The following is a 19,025-nucleotide window of genomic DNA, read 5'->3' as shown; positions in this document are numbered from 1 at the left end:
GCAGACAGAAGAGGATTGAACCTAGAGTAAAATCCTGTGGCCTCTGGACAATTGGATCTCTAGTCCCTTCATTCTGAAACAGTGGTTCTAACTGGGGATGATTTGCCCACCTCACCCCCAACCAACATTTGGCAATACCTGGAGATATTTTTGTTTGTCACATTAGGTTGGGTGCGGGGCAGGGGGGTTGCCTACTACTGGTATCTAGTATGTAGAGGCCCAAGATGCTGCCAAACGTATACAGTATATAGGACAGTCCCCACAATAAAGAATTGTCCATTTTCAGCTGGACAGGATCAATAGTGATCCTGGTGTCATGCAAAACCTGCCCGTGGGTAAGCCCTCTACATATACACAGGGCTGTGTAGGCCCCTGTCCAGTGCATTGACTGATTTGTTCTCAAGTGTGAACACACAGCTAAGGATTCCAGATATATGAGGAAAGCCTGCAGTGTGAAAGAGAAAAGTAAGGTTGTAGCAGAAAAAGAGATTCCAGAGAAAACCAGACAACCTCTAAACCATGTCTGGAGAAAAACTATAGTAGAATTATGTCTAAAAAAATGTAAGGATTAAAGAACAGAGGACAAGAGTGATTAGAAGACATTAAGAAAAAGATAAAATCAAGCAGTTCTGCCAGTGTAAAGAACAAAAAGACAAGGAGAGGGGAAAGGATGTGGCTAAACCAAATGGGCTCCAGTCAACCATATAGGAAGTCCAGGGTTCAATGCCCAAGACCACCTGGTGAGGGCAAGCTGGCTCACACAGGAATGCGGCCCTGCATGGGAATGCTGCCCCACGCAGAAGTGCCAGCCAACACAGAGAGCTGGCACAGCAAGATGACACAACAAAGAGACACAAAGAGGAGAATATAAGAAAACGTAGCAGAACAGGGAGATGAGGTAGCACAAAAGAGTGAGTAATCGCCTCTGTCTCCCTCTGGAAAGTCCCAGGATCAACCGCCTAATGAGAATACAAGTAGACACAGAAGAACACATGGTGAATGGACCCAGAGAATGACAAGGGGGGAATAGGGAGGGGAGAGATAAATAAAAATAAATCTTAAAAAAAAAAAAAAAAATCAATGATAAATATGGGAGAGAAAAATAGGTTATAGAGTACCAACATTCACTTAGTGGGAATTCCAAAAGAAACAAGGAAATAGAATTATCAAAAAAAAATAAGGAAATTCTCTCAAGCCAACAGGAGACTTCAAGCAAAATGAATTAATTCATTCAGTAAATGATACCTACTGTATGCCCAGCATTTGATGTTATATAGTAGAGAAAATAAAGCCCCTGCTCTCCACGGAACTTATATTCTTGTGAGGGGGAAACAGTTGATAAACAGACATTTAAAAGCAGGTGGACAAATAGAAAAGGTCCACCTCTATATACATCGTTGTAAAATTTCCAAGCACCAAGGATTAAAGAAAGTTCTAGAGTTTCCAAGGAAATAAAACAAATTACTATAAAGTATCAAGAATTAGACTGGCATCAGACTTTTGTACTGCAATTTGGAATGCTGGAAGATTAGGGAGCAATAAATCCAAAAGTTTGAGGGAAAATGATTTTCAACCCAGAAGTTTGTGCCTAACTAGTCAGTCAAGTGTAGAAGCAGAACAAATACATTTTCAATCATGTAAGCACTCAGAAAGGCCTCTTTTACCATACATTCATTCTTAGCAAGTTATTTTAATATGTGCTGTAGAAATAAGGAAACAAATTAAGGACGCAAAAGATCTTGAATCTAGGAAACAAGGGATGCTAGAAATCAATAAGAATTACTCTGACCTAGAGTGATATTTCTACAGCCGACCTATACTGTAAGCAGTTCAAATTGGAGCAAGAGAATGGAACACTCCAAAAGAGAGAGATTTAGGAAAAGAAAATTATATATTAGATATTTTTTTAGGACAGAAAAACATAAGGCTGTGTAAGCCAATGAATGTAAGTGGGAAAAAATGAAAGGCAATTAGAAATGCCACAAAAATCAAACAAAACACCAAAAGGTTGTACAATAAAGGGAATGTTTCCAACATGGATACCCCGGGAGGTCACTCGCCGGGCTCTGTCCAGGTGATGCAGGCTCTGCCCTGTGACATACGTCCTATTCCACAAAGTTGGAGATGAAGCCCGCCCTAGAGCTTGCACCTAAATATTCCTACAGCTTCTCAGAATCCTATGGACAGAGGAGACAAACCATGCAGGAAACATATCTCATATTAAAAATGAAAATTCAAAGACCTTAAAAAGGAATTTCAAAAAAAGGAAATGCCACCTTAGCAAAGGTGCTACAGAGGAAACTATGTAATCATAATTGAATATCACATTGATTTTCAACTAGCATCAGCTTATAGACAAAATATGGAAAGTTTTAATTTGCTCTAGATCAGAATGTATTGTCACCAGCTTTGATAATGTCAAAGCACAAATGACAGGGAAGTGGATCTGGCTCAACGGATAGAGCATCCGCCTACCACATGGGAGGTCCATGGTTCAAACCCAGGGCCTCCTTCACGCGTGTGGAGCTGGCCCATGTGCAGTGCTGATGCGCACAAGGAGTGCCGTGCCACACGGGTTTCTCCCGCATAGGGGAGCCCCACGCACAAGGAGTGCACCCCTCAAGGAGAGCCGCCCCGTGCAAAAAAAGTGCAGACTTCCCAGGAGCGGCACCGCACACACGGAGAGTTGACACACAGCAAGATGATGCAACAAAAAAAGAGAAAGATTCCCAGTGCCACTGACAAGTATACAAGTGGACACAGAAGAACACACAGCGAATGGACACAGAGCAGACAACTGGGGAGAGGGGAGTCGTCAGAGAAGGGGAGAAAAATAAAAAATAAAATCTTAAAAAAAAAACACATTACAATATGAGAAGTGGAAGCAGCTAGGAGAGGTGAAAAAAATAAGACTGTTAATAGCATGAACTTGAAAAGTAGAGAGTTAAGCAATCACTGTAATTCTCAGAATAAGAATTAGAGGTATGTTTAAGATTATAGGAATATTAAAACTTGGACTCAAGAAGGGAGTGGGAACAAAGCAGGTGTAGCTCAGGGGTTGAGCGCCTGGTTCAATACCTTCTTAAAAAAAATGAACAGGGGAGGTGGGAGAATGGTTAGGGTATCTTAGTCCTCATCTGCTGTAGCAAATATAAATTTGATTAAACAAGGGAAGTGGATGTGACTCAGGCAACATGGGAGGTCACTGGTTCAGATCCCGGTGCCTACTAAAGAAAAGGACAGCAGGCTGGCACAACAAGAGACACAAAGAAGAAACAAACAGAGACAACAAAGCAGGGAGCAGAGGTTCCTGGTGCCTCCTAAAAAAGACAGCAAGCTGGTGCAACAAGATGATGCAACAAGAGATGCAGAGGAAAAACATAGAGACACAAAAGCAGAGAGTGGAGGTGGCTTAAGTGCTTGGGCACCTCCCTCCCACATCAGAGGTCCCAGGTTCTGCCCCTGGTGCCTCCTAAAGAAACAAGGAAGATGAACCAACACAGCAAGTGAGAAACAAGGGGGTGGAGGGAAATAAAATTTTTTTAATTGTTATTTTTAAAAATAGCACTATAAGAATCCTAACTACCAGAAAAACCAAAAGTACAAACAATTCAGAGTGATTGATCCTAGGGAGCCTGAACATCAAGTTGAGTAAAGTTAGGACTTAAGACCAAAACTTTTCACTTACTAGCCCCTTCATGATTTTTTCTGTTACCATGTGTAGTTATTGATTTGATTAAATTTATAAAATTGCTTTTAAGAAATAGAAAAGATCTAGCCTATGGCCTAACTGTGAAGGTGGATGCTGGAGGTTTGAATTCCCACCCCACCCTGCTGCCAGCCTGCAGACAGAACTCTGTGTGTGAGTGGTGGCAGCTCCTGATGGAGAGAATGCTGTTGGTGTTGCTGGGGCCTGTGGCAAACAAATGCATCTGGGAAAAAAGAGAAGGCCCAGAGGCTGGTTCTGTGCAGTGAGGGGCTACTCGGGAGATCTGCCATCTGCTTATTTCACAATGGCTTTTTATTATACTCAAGTTTATATAATTTTCACTAAAGAACATGGGGTCAGAATTGAGAAGTGTACTCAGTTCTGCATAAATAAGGAAATTGAAATGCTAAAAGTTTATGTGAAGGCAAATTACTGTTGCCTTGTTAGGGAATTTCTATTGATTTCCAGATTTAAGGCAGAATGAAACTTAAGTTTTCAGTCCTTGAAATTTGACTTATTTATGGATTTTCAGTATTTCCTTTGCCATATTGTCCCCATTTTTAATTTATGAGCTCCAGTATTGCTTTCACATTATTTTTATTACCGTACTTTGTTGTAATTTATCATTTATACCATCCATATTCTTTCTTTTCTTACAGATTGTGATATCTTTAGTCTGAATTTTTAACTGGAATCAGAACTGGATGTTGGGGTCACTCTTTTATTGTACCATGTGGTTACCTAATTCAAATATTGTCCCCCAAAAAGTTCGGATTAGTTAATATAATGTCTTAATGTTAAAAAAAAAAAAAAAAAGCATATAGTGAAAAACAACTTATCCTAGCCACCATGTTGAACAATGTATTTAAAAATTGTAAACTCCCAGAATATGTATTCAACTGCTTTTGCAATATAAAGTACTTCGACTTAGTCCTGGTAACTAACTGTACAGTAATTTGCTTTACTGATAAAAGTTGTGAATAAACTGTGAAACTAGAAAGGAGACTTTCTGGACTTTAATAGAAAAATGTGATTTTAATATTGCTTTTACTCTTCTTTTAACATAACTTTTTCTCACATTACCTAAATCAATGTAAATAAGCACACACACATGCATACACATATGCGTGTGCACACACACACCTTTTTCCACATGGTAATGCTTCTATAAACGTCTCTCCTTGTCCCTTTGGCTAAAAATATAATCTTTATTAGACAAAATATGTATTTGTATTTTAATATTGGTTTTTCCAATGAATTATCATGTTTTTAGTGTGCAGTGAAGGACTTTAAAATTATAGGTTAAAAATTTCTTAATTATTCTCTTATCTTTGCTTGCAAAGGGTGAACGAAAGAATATGGCTGCTTCCCCCCACACTGACTGACCTTGGCATCCACTTAAAGCATCATTGTTTTCAAAAATGAATGGTGCTTACTTGTTCCCTTTTTCTGTATTCTGTAGGTCTCATAACAACAAACTGCAATCTACAGCTTCTTAAAGTTCAGCGTGTTAACCTAACATAAAACACAGCAAGAATCTGGTTGTCTGAAATATTTTAAAATAAGGAGCCAGATGTTTTTAGTCAGGTTATCCTGACAAGACTTGACCTAAACTTCGTTTTTATTGGTCATAACCGTCCAATTATATTCTTGGCCAATTTTGTCCAACGGACAAAGGAAAAGCAAAGTCAACGACACCATTATCTTGTCAAGATCAAATGGTTTTACATTGTGGCAGAAGCGGGAAAACTTTGTTTATTGGAAAAAAAAAAAAGAAAGCAAGAAAAAAAGATAATATGGGGTCAAGTGTAACTCCATGGAAATGCCACGTCTGCTCTTCAGTGAAGAAGCTGGTTTAGAGTCTCACAGAAAACTTTTGACTGTATTTATTTATTGTTGCAAAAAAGACGCTTTTTTATTGCTGCCCTCATTTGTCAGCTAATTATTTTTTCTTACAAAGTCCAGCCCCGGTTACATGTAATCCATCCTGTATCTTATCATGATTCCTGTAGGTAAAAGTACAAGATGACTTCTAGATGTCTTTTCTTTCTATGAAAGGAGCTGCTATGTACACATGTGCACACACACAACTGGGAATCAACAATGAGTTTATTGTTCATGTTAGATAAAAATTAAGATTGCATAAAGGTTGGGCTAAGTGGTCCTGGACTCCAGACTCTGTTGCCTTGAATATAACAGTACAATTTGTCATTTACTCAGCACCAGGCTAAAATGAGTAAAATCTATTTGAAGGTATATCTTGTTTGTAAACATTTGTCAGATTCTAATTTTTTTCTTTTGTATTAAAATTCAACTATGGATGTATATGAAACAAAATAAATGGAGATAATTTTTCTCCCACAGATATGGAGGTGTCTTTGAATGTGCGCTGATGATTATCTGTAAGCCTTTGTGGGGAGAGGGAGGGCTGCAAGGCAAATATTTGACAGAAAAACCTTATTGTACCTGACTTTCTCCAGGGCATTAGTGGCCCTTTGTCTTGTAATTCTCAGCCCATTATTATCACTTTAAAGAACCATCATCAGGGGTGTTAATCCCGTTGCATCAATTATCATAATAATAAAAGTGGTAATGTGACAAATACACATTGCCTTAAGCTATACATTATATGTTACTGGGCAAATTATCACCATCATGCAGGAGTTACAAACAGCTGCTTATATTTTTATGTTTTTAGGTGAATTCGACCTTTTTTGTCTTTTTTTATTCGTTGGTTGGATATTTTTTCCACATAAGGAATGGTAGTGTAAGTAATGGGGAAAAATTGGAAATAACAGAGGAAAGTGATTTTGCATGCTCTTCCTTCCAATATTCTAACTTCACCTTGTATTACTGCATTGTAATAAAGCTTCTATAAAATCTGCCTTAGTTAGATTATACAGCTTTGCAAATCTTTTACTAGATTTTGCACTAATTCATATTAGCTTTGTCTTACCAAATTCTGAAATTTATCTAATTATGTTGTTGTTGTTTTAAGTTTCCCTCTGTTTAATATTGCCCTGCTATGCAAGACCTTTCCCAGACCTTAGTTTTTAAAAGAAAGACATTGCTACCGTACCCAATTCTTTCTTATTACAGGCTCAGGTGTACAGGTCATTCTGGGTAAATTTTATCTAACGAAGCCCATTCCTCTTTGTACATAAAGGTGTCACTTAAGCCTATGCTCACAAACTAAAGAGACTAATTGCTCAATATGAAAACATAGAAACAAAGATTTTGCTTAAACTATTACAAGGAAAGTAGTTGAAATAGGTTATTTTGTTCTTTTAGTTTTAAAAAAAATGCTACATATTGTATGCATTGTGCTGATGCAAGAATTCTACATTTTAATGAATTATAAAATTATTCTGCATCTCATCACATCGCAGTATTTCTGTACTATTTATTCATATATATAAATATATATGGGCTTAATCATTTAAAACTTGTTGCGGAAAGAAATTTCCTACCTGTAGGTAATAGATTGCTATGTTTTTAATAAATTGTGGCAAATTCTAAGGAGCAATTCTTTTTGTACGTAATAGGGCATTTCATCCTAGAAAAATAAAGTAATGTTTTTGACATTGGATTTGGTGCCGTTTCTAACGAAACAGTGGTTGGTTGGTTAATGATAAGTTTTTCTGTAGCTGCTGGCATTGCCAAATTGTACATAAAAGGCAAATTTTATGGGAATCCTCAGACGAGGAAGATGTAGATTTCCTGTGTGTATTTAATGATATGAAGCCTTTTGCAGTTTTCTATCACCATATAAATACATAAAAGACATTTTATAGTTTTATCAACTTCAGAGCTTTAGTCTTTCAAAAGTAGTTTTTGAAAAACATACATTCTTATAACACATGAGTTTCAAAGGCTGTTTTTCTATGAATATTCTTTGACCTACTACTCAACAAGATTCACATATTACAACTATTTTGCTTTTAATAATCCAAATAGTATATTGCACATTTGTGATATTGTTAAAATGTTTCTTCCCAGTTTGGGGGCTTGTAAATATATTTAATTTGCATCAATAGATTTTCCTTGGCTAAAAGTATTTTTAGTGCTTGTTACTCTTCATCTGCCAACTTCAAAACTCTTGAAACCATTTCATTAAATAAGTATTTTCATAATATTAGTAAAGTTTTTTTTACTCCTATCCAAGTTCTGCAGGATTTGTATTTTAATTAATGTCCTGCCATCGGTTTAAAAAATGTGAATTTTCAAAGATATTTTCTAACATAAGCACTTAATTGCCTTTTTATATTTCCAATGGCCTGGAGTGTTATTTAAAGACACTGAAATTTGCTGCTGTTTGTAATCTACCTTCCTAGACTGCAAATAAAAGTTGTTTCCCTATTTCTCTTTGTTGCTCTTAGGCAAACTCCCTGCTTCTTTGTGTGTTTTTGGTATTGAAGAGTCAGCCTGGTGGCCTTTTCAATCTCTACATAGGGACCGAGTTAGGAGGAATTATGATTCACTCATGCTTTTTATGATTTGAGGCTATTACCCTTAATCTCAGATTGTTAGTCCTTAAAATAGAGATTGTGGTCTCTTGTGGGCAAAGTAATGTCTAATAATACTTACGGAAGAAAGAGCTGAAAAGTATTTTAAATGATTTGAAATATTCTGAGGTGCCTAAAAACATTCTCAGATCACACCACTTGGCCCAATTTAGACCAAATTCAACTAAAGAAATAAGCTGTATTTTTAAAATGATAAAGTCCTGCCTTATCTAATTTATTTGAGCTTGCTCAAGTATGTCCTCAAATTGAGATTATGCATTTTAGGCAGTGGGGCAGTTTTTCAGTGTTTGTATCTGCATGTACTTGATCAACCTTAAAAATTATTTTAAGAAAAATATAAATAAGTAATGCTAAGTAATCCTTTAAAAGGTTCTTGTAAAAAAAATAGTACCAAAAAAAAAAAACACCATTGTGTATATGTTTTATAGACCTTTCCCTACCAAAAGAAAAACAATTACTTCCTTTTTCCTTGAATTCTAATGTAACAGCTTAATTTGAAGGAACATTGCTATTGAGTTACTCTTGATTGCAATTGAGTATTTCATTGATGGAATATAGGCACAAAGGGCCCTTTAGTCTTTGGAGCACAAACCCATGTACTAAGAAAAATCTATCAATAGAGCTACAATCAATTTGCCAATTTAAATTTTCCTTAAAGATTATATCCAAGGTACTGACTGAATATTGAAAAGAAGATTCTTCTTAGGCCAAACTTGGAATTACCGTTCTGTTGTTTACTCCTAGGCACATCCCCCAATTCACCACTTTGATTGCAAGCAGGGTCTCGAATTATCACCTTACTTTTATGCAGACGGTTTCTGAAAAAGCTGCTTTGCTTGTTTTTACCGGGGGTGTACACATGATTTCCGAGTGTCCCACATATGGAATGGCCCTGGCATTTAGTGTATATCCAAAATTTCTCAGAAATTGAATATTACCAAATCCATCCAACTAAAAACCTCAAACCCTCAGGCTTATGTAAGAGTGATTTTTTTTCTCTTTTTTTAGGAAGTACTGGGCATTGCACCCCAGACCTTGTACGTGGAAAGCACGTGATAGACCCGCTCCCCCAAGCCTTTTGGCATTTAAAAATTAGCCTTTGATTTTTGTGACTGATTTTTGTGCTGTCTTACATCTGAGTTCATTTTATCTTAAAGGAAACTTTAACCCAGAAGCTCTTCCCTAACTGTATACTCAGCTGCCAAGGTTTTTGTAATACAGTTAGATTCCCAAGAAGCAATTATAATAAAAATTGTAATAAGTTGGGCAAAACGTGTTTTTGGAAAAATCTCTAGAAATCCCTCAGTAACACTTTACCACAGAATAGTTAGAACTTCTCAAATTTATTTTGCCTCTGCCATCTTTGGGACAAGGTGATAGCATCTCTCATGGCAATAGCAATGCTAATTTTAGCTACATGATTTCCTTTAATTCTCTAGTATCCTGTTATGGACATCCTTTAGATATCTAGTGCTTCTTTGTGGCCACTAAAGACATCTTGAGCTCCCTGAGTGTGTCACCTTTGAGACCAAATAGGCTGCTCTTCCTTTTTATCTGTAGGCAGTAATCTTCAGCCATGACTTACCGCTGTCTCTATTCACAGTGTTTCAAATTAACCGAAGTGCAGCTTGACCTTCTGAAAAAAAAACAAACATGTAGTCTTTGTGGACTCAAATACTAAATCACTGTTAAATTTAGCTAGTGATTACACCTTTTCCAAACAAATAAATGTTTAAAATTCATGTTTATAAAGAGTTGTCATTGATGAGCATTGGCTCTAGGATTTTTGGAGGAAGTTTGAGAAAGGCTTTTTCCCACACCTTTGGGGTTCTGTGAGGCTAATAAACCAGGTGCATCCAAGATCTGATTTCAAGGCAAGATTTACTGCTTTACAAACAAACATGATACTTGGTCCTAATAGGAAAATGACATAAGATACACCCAGAATACATTTAGCATTGGGATAACAGCCAGTTTGGCATAATATGTAAGTTATCAGGAGTAAGGAGACATGAAAAGAAACTATATTCTTTTTGGTACATCAGGAAAACTTGTTTGAATAATATTTTGCTTGAATTTGCCCTTTAGTACTCTATTTTTTATTTTTTTGCAGCTCATTCAATTTTACTCATAGTACTCTTTAAATGTAAACTTTTAATACTTATCATGGGCCCTGACCCTAGTTTTGATCTAAATGACATTCATCAATGTCTTTGATTAGTGTGCTTGCTGTTATGTACAGAATTTAAAGTGTGATGGTTTGAGTATAAAATTTAGTTTGATACATGATATAAACTATTCAAAGTTGTTATTTAAATTCAAGGAAGTGCTTTTTGTGAACTATTTCTACGGAGAATGTATTTAAATTAAAATAATTAAAAATAAACTTAACCATGAAGCAGTGATCTGTTATCTGGACAGGCCAATTATCTAAGCTGTGTGAATCACAACTATAGTTGAAATAACTTTGCCTCTGTGCCTAGAAGCATAACATTTTCAAAAAGCAAAGCATTTTGTAAATAAGGAACTGCCAGCTTGAAGATGAGTTGGAACTATGCAAGTTCTGCATAAAGGCTGTGGCCCTATTCTAAAGGAAGACCCCATTTAATGAAGATAGTCCTTAATGTCTTGTTGCTGAATTCCAAATCTCCAAATTCCAGATCCATAAATGCCAGGATGGTAGTTTCACATGCATTGGGTATGAATTGCCCCTTGAACTTGACCATCCCTTTTTCGGTTAAATCTTTTCACATAGCTGCTGCTGCTCCTGAGCAGTCCATCTCCAGGACGAAGGCGCCCTCGCAGGACCTGCAGCAGAGCTGCAGGGAGCTGCCGTCTCTTATGGTAGATGTGGCCCATCACAATATACCTGCTGCCTGAACAGAGTAACCAAAATATAAGTTAATAGTGTCTTTTTTTAAAAAAAAAAAAGTCACTAAACAATGAATAAGAAAATATAAGACCTTTAAGAAATTCCTAAGCTTGAATTTATCATCTTGCTGCACATGTTGAAACGCAGACATTTAATTAACCTACAGACAACAGATGGAAACAGTCTAGTGACCTTCAGAGGATAACCAGATAATCAACCTATAAAGAACCAGCATTACTGAACAACGGTCCTAATCACAATCTATCAGCAAGATTTTCCGGAGCATATCTTTGCAAAGACGTTTGAGAATGGGCATCACCCTCGTCCCCCTCCCAAAAGAAAGACCTTTCTAAACCTCATTTCTGAACAGAGCCCCTTCTGCATCTGGCAACGGTGTTGGTCTTTCACTCCACTTGTCAACCAACAAATACATATCAAGCGCCAATCCACGCTGTTCCTCTATTCCACCCTTTATGGGGGCCGAAGGGGTGACGAGGGGGGAGGGACTGATGAGGTTTCAATGGCAAAGTGGCCCAGATAATTTAACTTTTGAAAATTTTTTTTCGTTTGTACAAGATTCCCCCCTCCCCCCCCAAATAAAGGGGGGCTGGAATGCCTATGTACAGTAGAGGCGGGGCTCTGGAACCTAAGTTGCCAATGGTATAAAGTCGTCATTTAGATCAGGTTCAATACCAGGTTTAAATTCTGGGCATGGCTTATTGCAACTGGAGGAGTCTAGGGCTAATATGTGGACTCGGAAGAAAAACCCATCAGGAGTGATGTACAGGCGGTTCATCTTGTACAGCCCATCGCGGTCCACCAGCAGAGTCACCAGCTGGATCCCTTTGCCAAGCACGTCCACATCATGCACGATTCCGTTCACTGCTACTTTTCAAAAAAACAAAAAGGTTAGAAAAAAGCGTGACACAGATTTCATCTTTCATTCTCTAGTGCATTTTTAACAAATCATGAAATGACCCAAACGGGCCTGTGGCCTGTAGGGCCGCGTGGGTGGGCTTCTCTGGGGTTTGCGCTCAGAGGTGCAGCAGGCCGATCCCGGCGCTCCTCGGCTCGGCCAGGCTCGCCTGGCGGCCTGGGCTCGGCCTTCCGGGCCCGGGAGGGAGGTGCACGACAGTCCCGGGTTACCGAATTCGCTCCCGCAGTAGGACTCGCGCTCGTCCAGGTCCACCCTGCAGGCGCGCGCGCAGAACTCGGCGCCGGGCTCCGCGGCCCCACTCGGCGGGCTGAGGGGTGGCGGCGGCGGCGCGGGCGCGCGCCCCGGGGGCGGAGCGGCGGCGCGCGGCCGGTTGGGGTGGGCGGGGCCGGCCGGGGTCTCCTCGGGGCGCGCGGGCGGGCGCGCGGCCTGGAAGCGCAGAGCCCTGGCGCGCGCGCGCCGCGGGGAGTTCCCAGGCGCGGGCGCGCGGTGCGGTGACGCGCGGTTCTCAGCCTGCGCGACGCGCGGACCCAGGGCGCCCCAGGGCGCGCGCGCGGCCTCCCGGAAGCCGGCGCGGTTCTCGGCGGGCAGCTGGGGTTTCCGGCGCCGCGGGTCGGGCCAGGGGCTGGGGGTGGCCTCGGCTGCGCGCGGCCGTCGCGGGGCCTCGGGGACCCGGTGACCCCGGGGCCCTGGCGTCTCCTCCGCGCTCGGGCCGCCACTGGGGTCGGGCTTCCTGTCGTGGGGCGGCGAGCCTGTGGAAGAGAAGAGAGGCCAAGGGAGGCTGTCAGAGAGGGAGAAGCCGAGGGGGCCCGGCGACCCCGGCGAGGTCGCGGGGGAGACTCGGGGGCGGGCTGGGAGGGGCGAGGAGATGGGATGCTTCCCGAACACCTGCGGAAAGAGAGACGAGAGGCCCGGAGACCTGGACGCGAAGGAAAGAGGACTGGGAAGCCTCCCCTTGGGAAAGGGACGGAACCCTCAGCTTCGGGCCGAGTGGAGCACAGGTTTCCTGGCCCCCAAGGAAGAAGGAGACGAGGGTCTTGCCCTCCAAGAATGAGGCCAGCCAAGAGCAATTAGAGGCCTGATGGGAACATTGCATTTTGTTAAGGAACCTTTTCAAATCTCCAGCTTTTAAAATTACAACCACCTATTTGTTCTAGGGCTAAACGTTTCTGTCAACTTTGGTTAAATAAACGCTTTTGCATATATGTGTGTGTATGTGTGTGTTATGCAAAAGCGTTTGTTTAACCAAAGTTTTATATATATATATATATATAAACATCCGCCTTTTTGCTATTTACAGTTCGTTGAGAAAGTACCAAGAGCAAACCCCAGGGAGAAAGGTGTCATATTACAGGTTCTCCTAATTGTTTAAGCGCCCCTGACAACTGAGCTATTTGGTTTTCCCATCCGTGTTTACACTGTCCTCTTGGTCTCTGCAGAATCCAGCATTTATGAGTGGAGTTTTATCTGACTTCTTGGACACCACTTACTGGTAAACCGCAGCTAAAATAGGTTTTACAGCTTAGCTGGAAGGCAATGCTCCTTGGTTAAATATGAAAAGCAGACACATTCCTTAGACCCCCTCCCCCCCCCCATGATGCTGAAAAGCATCTAGATATTTATTATAGCATGAATATAGATTTTTTTTTTAAAGTATTAATGATTTTCCCCAGCTCTGCAGACAGGTTGGTGAGCAAACTTCAGCCAGCTCTGATGCTGGGCAGCTTTCCATACCCAATTACACAGTATCGCCACCTGGTTTGAGTGAGTCCCAGTGCCTGCTAAACAAGAATTCATCTTTATTTTTCTATTTCAATGGCCGATTTTCAGCATTTCTCTCCCCCTGCATTGAAGGGCTTGGTCTGTCCCTTTGCAGCTCTTGCAACATTTCATTCCAAGTGATTTATCTTACCAAATTGACAGCCTCCTTTAAAATCAGCTTTCGCCCAGCAATAATAACTGGTTATAGTTCATGTTTTGCAAAGAGGTTGATTCTGACTCATGTTAAACATTGTACAATACACAGCTGAATAAAGTTCTGGTGGGTATCCAATTCCTGACTGTCAACTGTTGACCTCACAACTGCTTCCCCATTGATATCACCATCTGCTGTCATGGGAAAGATTGTCTGATATTTGGGTTAAATGCCACTGAAGTCATTCAATTTCCATGTGGAAAAATAACCCAAAGTAAATTGCCCTGTGTGGTACGGAAGCTGCTTTTCCTAGAGATAGCGAAGTCGAACAGAACATCCAAATAAAAGCAAAACAAAAACACCTCCCCGCTGAGAATCCTTCATTTCCTCATTCTCTCGGTAACTTATTTTCATTTCATGCATGAAGTGTGTGTGTGCGCGCGTGTGTTTTAAAGACGGTCCCCGGCTCAGGTGCCCCAAGGCTATTATTCTGCGGAGCGGCGGCGGACAGGGAAGCAATGACCAGGGACGTGGGGTTTCGGCGGCCCCGCCCCGCCCTCGCGCTCGGCGCCCCCCGCACCTCGGGTCTTGGCGGACCGCGCGCAGCCCTGGGCGCCCGCCGCCCGCCGCTCCTGCCGTCTCCGCCCGGGCCCGGCTCCCGACAGGCGCGCCACGACCCCTTTTGACACTTTCCCTCCTCTGAGATGGAGCAACTACTTAACATGCAAAGTTTTCTCCAGCCTGCCCGGCTTGTTCAAGATCATTTCAGTAGCAGAACTGGCTTCTTTCCGAAAAGGCTGCCAAGAGACACAAAACCTTGGGGACGCATTTTCTCCTTTCTAACACGAACACAGACGTGGAGTCTCCTCTCCTGCAAGCGCTGACCCCTTTCTCGCCCCCTCTCCCCAGCCCCCACCCCCTTCCCCGCAGAGCCCCTCTCCTCTCCCTGGGCTCCGCATTTCCTCGCTCCTCTTACCTTTTCGCTCTGCCACTGGGGCTTCAGGGGATGATCCAACGATCAAACAGAGAAGCCAGAAAGCTCTAGCTGTCATCTTTGCGGACAGGGTTCCCAGGCTCTAAAACTGAGCCTGGGCTTTTGCTTTCTTTCTCCCCCCACCCCTTCTCCACACCCCCACCCCCGTTCATGCTAATGAGGGGCAGCCTTTGGGGAAACGGGAATCACTGAACAAACCATTGGAACAAAACCGAGCTGCAGGGATTTCTCCCACTTCCAAAGGGGTTCGAGCACAGGGCCTCTCAAAGTTGTTCCTGGGAACGCCTGTCCTCTGTGGCCTCTGCAATGCTAAGGGCAGATCCTAAACTTTCATCCTGTGTGTGTTTGAGGGTTAGGGGATAGGTGTGGGGTGGGGGAGGCAAGTGCAGAGAACGAGGGTTGCTGAGGGGCTGAGGGACAGGGTGGGAAGGACGAGGGATGAGAAATTTCTGCTGGAACAAGTTAACAACAAACAGGACAATCTTAGGACTTCAGCCAACATAGCCTTGCGTTAGGGAGGGAAATACAGATAACAGAAAGTTCCTACCAGAATGTGGCAGGCAGCTCCTCGGGCTATCAAGTCACCACCTCCTGGGTCTGGTTCAACTGCATTGCACGATATATACAGCATTAATATTGTCGAACTAGAAGGACAGAAGAGTCCTCAGCAAAATACCTTTTCTTCTCCCATTTTTTTTTTTCTTTTCTCATTTGAAATCGGTATTCAGTTGGCCAGATTTTATCAAGCCCACTCTGACTGCCTTTTACCTGACAGGTACTAGGTGCCAGAGGACAAAGATGTGTAAAACACCATCCCTGCTCTCTCCAGCTTATCTCCTGGGAAAAAAGTGGATTTTTTTTTCTTTCCGAGAAAAATAACTCATTCTCTGCTTAAGTCTGAATTATTGAGACAGCTTTGCATACTGGCCGTCTCCCTCCGGATGAACAGAAACAGCAGTCACTCAAGGGGGAAATAACGCACACCTTAGTAAACCCACAGCCTTACCAATTTCAATCTTGTTTCAACAGCTTCAAAACCAAAAGGAAGGAAAACTGCTCTGAGATGAAGGAGTTTTATCGGTAGCATACGAGCTATCAGTGAAGCAGCTGCTAAAAGAAATAAACCTTTGCTGCACTAATATCTTATGTCTCCCAAATAATAGTCCTAGTGGACTGACCAGATTCTGGGGGGATCATATTTTCAAGAAAGACACTGAAAAGCTAAAGGAGAACAATAGGGTGTCAAGGGGGCTGGACTCCGTCATGTTCAAGTTCCTCTTGGACAGACTTAGGCACTAGGCAGCCTCAGGGAAACAAAGACGCTTGTTTCATGTTGTGAAAGTACCAGGAGGTCGACGTTAGGAAATGACAGGGTGGACTCTCAAGAAAGAATATGCTAACAAGCAAAAACTTCAAGAAAACAGACTGCCTGGAGGGATGTGTCAGTAAGCTCCTGACCACTGGGGCATCCGAAGAGGACAGCATTGTTCGAAGACACTGGAATGGAGCTTCCCATTTAGGTGGGTGGTGGTTTGAAGGCTACAGTGAGGTAAATATGTTGATGTAGGGAGGGGCAGGCTGTCTGGTCACAGGCTGACAATATTTTGGAGAGACCACTATGTTCTGTAATCTGGTGCTCAACTTTCCTCAGCTGGAAACTCGAATTTTGTTAATCCATAAGTATGGTTCAAATTCATATTAACCAAACTCATAAAAAACAGATGCATAAATCAGAATATCAATGATTAATGTGCAATTTTGAGCATGCAGTTAAGGTGAGTGAAAGGTCTAATTATTAATCAGAAGGTTGCCCATTGGGCACTAAATCGGATGGCAGCTGAAGGAGGTGAGCTAATCATCCTTCATTCAAGTTTCAGAGGAGCAAATTCTCTGCTTTCTCCAAAAAAGTAAATCTCTCAGTCACTGCAAGGCTTGTATACCCTGGAATCAGTGTCTGGACAGGACAAGAGAAACTGTTAAATTCGCGCTCTTGGGGCCCTGTTGATAGATGGCCTGAGATCCCCTCCTTTCACATGCTCTTTCTTCAAGTCAAGTGGAATAAAATTAATTAGGCTTAAGCTTTCTCAGTTACAACCACATCTCAGACATACCTTCTCGAGATGACATTCAAGTCACCCAGATCCAATTTGGGGTGTTCCCGAAACTCCTCTGTTGCAGGAATGTTTTGAATGCCCTGTAGGCCACACCCTGAAATGCAGAGGCAGAAAGCCGGCTGGCTGGCTCCCAGGGCCTCCCAGAGTGGCGATGGCCTGGGAGAACTCGCCGGGTCCAGGGCTGGACTCGCAGCGCCTGGCCTGCAGGCTCAGACGCCCCACGAATCGTGGCCGGGCCGAAGAGGTGAGAGACTGACGTCTGTAAGCCAGGATGCCGGTTCATTCATTTACAAGAGAAATCAGCCCGGGCAGCCGTGCGTGCTCATGTGAACCTGGCTAGCACTCTCTTTCAATAAACAAGCCACATGGGAAGCTAAATTATCATCAGCGTGCTTGGTAATATAAGCCAGAGCACCGGGAGCTGGTCATATGACTGGAAGGTTTGACGTGTGCCTCGGAGCCCATTGTGTCCATCCCCACAATAGAAATACACTCCTGCCAGGGGGAAGAATCTAGGCCCTCACTGGCATCCTCTCCCCTGACAATTTCTGGGATTTCCAAGGTCCTGTTTCTGCTTACCTGTTTAGCAAACCCCTGCTCTGTGCCAGGAGCTCCTTTAGAAGCTGAAAATACCAAAGTCATAGTCATTCTTCAAAAGGAGTACAGTCCCACTGCCTTGGTTTCCTGTGCCTGAACTGTGATGGCATTCTAGCTCTATGACTGTTCCAGGACTGGCTTAATCGGGGCCAGAGTCTCCCCAAATTCTTCAGGCACATTTTCACAGACAGCCCCTAGACTTACTCCCTCACACTAAGCTAGGAAAAAGAAAATAGTATATGATACATTATATTAGGTGCAAATTTAAAAGCTGCACCTGTCACAATAGCCAGAAGGTGGAAACAACCCGCGTCCACCGCCAGATGAATGGATAAATCAGATGTGGTTTATGTATATATGACGGAAGATTATTCAGCCTTGGAAAAGAATCACATTCTATGCCTGCCCACAGATGATGAACCTTGAAGGCATCCTGCTGAGTGAAATAAGCCAGACACAAAAGGACAAATATTGTTTGATTTCGCCTCTATGAATTATCCAGAAGGGGCAAAATCACAGAGAGGGAAAGTCAATGGGATGGAAGGGGGAATGGGGAGATATTGCCTAATGGGTACAGAGTTTCCAATTTCGGGTGGTGAAAACGTTTTGGAAGGAGTGGTCATGGTTGCATAACATCTGAGTGTAAATTAATGCCACTAAATCCACTTAAAAATGGTTAAAATGTGTTAAATATTTTTTTACCACACAGACAAAAGCTGCGCCGTTGGAGTGGAAGGAGTGGTTAACAGGCGGTGGGAGGCTTTAGAAAGGTGGCCAGGGACGTCACGTTGGCTCCAATTGAGTCTCTGATTTGAACGAGGCCGGGGAGGGCCGGCCGCGAGGCGGGAGCGCGCCCGGGGCGCGGCGGAGCCGGGGCGCGGGGAGGCGGCGCGGGGCGGGGACGGGGCCACCCCCGCCGGGGCCCACGACCCTGAGCCCGCGACAGGCGGGGGCGGCCGCTCTGTCCTTCTCTGTTTTGTTTTCTTATCACCAAAACCATACGTTATTGTAATGGAAAAGTTGGGAAATAAAAGTAGACGCAGGAAATACCAAATAATGATAATAATCATAATCACAATGATGATAATAAATCGACAGCCGCGGTCTGGCCGCTCCAGGCCATCCCCGCGGCGCTCCGGGACTGGCTCTCCAGGCTCTCCCGTCTCCTGCCCCGCGCGCCGTGCGCGTCTACGCTTCCGGATCCTGGCGGTGCAGGTCACACCAGGACCCGGGCCCTTCCCATCCATTTTGCATTCAGCTTTTTAGAAGTTAACTTTGTAAAAAAATGTTATTCCAAGCCCTTTGTAAGCTCGAGCTCTCACCACTGCATCAGAGGCTCTCGTTTAGGTTACAGCCATAATTCG

The 19,025-nt window shown here is 42.6% G+C and overlaps 2 protein-coding genes and 1 pseudogene across 18 annotated transcripts in view; 2 read left to right on the top strand and 1 right to left on the bottom strand.

Annotated features, from left to right (window-relative positions):
• The window catches only part of BPTF (bromodomain PHD finger transcription factor), a 175,804-nt gene extending 168,508 nt beyond the window's left edge, over positions 1 to 7,296 (top strand). For 14 of the 15 annotated variants that reach the window (XM_058284554.2, XM_058284557.2, XM_058284553.2 and 11 more), the window contains one exon: positions 5,172 to 7,296. In XM_058284554.2, coding sequence (XP_058140537.1) covers positions 5,172 to 5,208 — 37 coding nt within the window. In that variant the 3' untranslated portion in view covers positions 5,209 to 7,296. The other variant, XM_058284555.2, reaches the window with a different exon arrangement.
• Positions 2,031 to 2,214, top strand: LOC111761863 (small nucleolar RNA SNORA73 family; annotated as a pseudogene).
• Positions 7,297 to 10,097: 2,801 nt separating the features above from the next.
• On the bottom strand, positions 10,098 to 17,431 carry C21H17orf58 (chromosome 21 C17orf58 homolog). Of its 3 annotated transcripts, XR_009182519.2 has the most exons (5): positions 14,933 to 15,035; positions 12,254 to 12,793; positions 11,801 to 11,992; positions 11,199 to 11,267; positions 10,098 to 11,111 (listed from the first exon to the last, which is right to left on the bottom strand). XR_009182519.2 is itself a non-coding variant. In XM_058284570.2 (4 exons), exons 1-4 carry the CDS (start codon positions 17,075 to 17,077, stop codon positions 10,921 to 10,923), a joined length of 939 nt encoding a protein of 312 aa, XP_058140553.1. In that variant the 5' UTR covers positions 17,078 to 17,431; the 3' UTR covers positions 10,098 to 10,920. The 3 variants fall into 3 exon arrangements, 2 of the variants coding, with proteins under 2 accessions (XP_058140553.1, XP_058140552.1); XM_058284570.2 differs by lacking the exons at positions 11,199 to 11,267; positions 14,933 to 15,035 and adding an exon at positions 17,062 to 17,431; XM_058284569.2 differs by lacking the exon at positions 11,199 to 11,267.
• Positions 17,432 to 19,025: the final 1,594 nt, after the last annotated feature.

The sequence above is a fragment of the Dasypus novemcinctus genome, chromosome 21, assembly GCF_030445035.2.
Source record: "Dasypus novemcinctus isolate mDasNov1 chromosome 21, mDasNov1.1.hap2, whole genome shotgun sequence".
Classification (NCBI taxonomy): Eukaryota; Metazoa; Chordata; class Mammalia; order Cingulata; family Dasypodidae; genus Dasypus; species Dasypus novemcinctus.
This window is presented reverse-complemented; position numbering and strand designations above follow the sequence as displayed.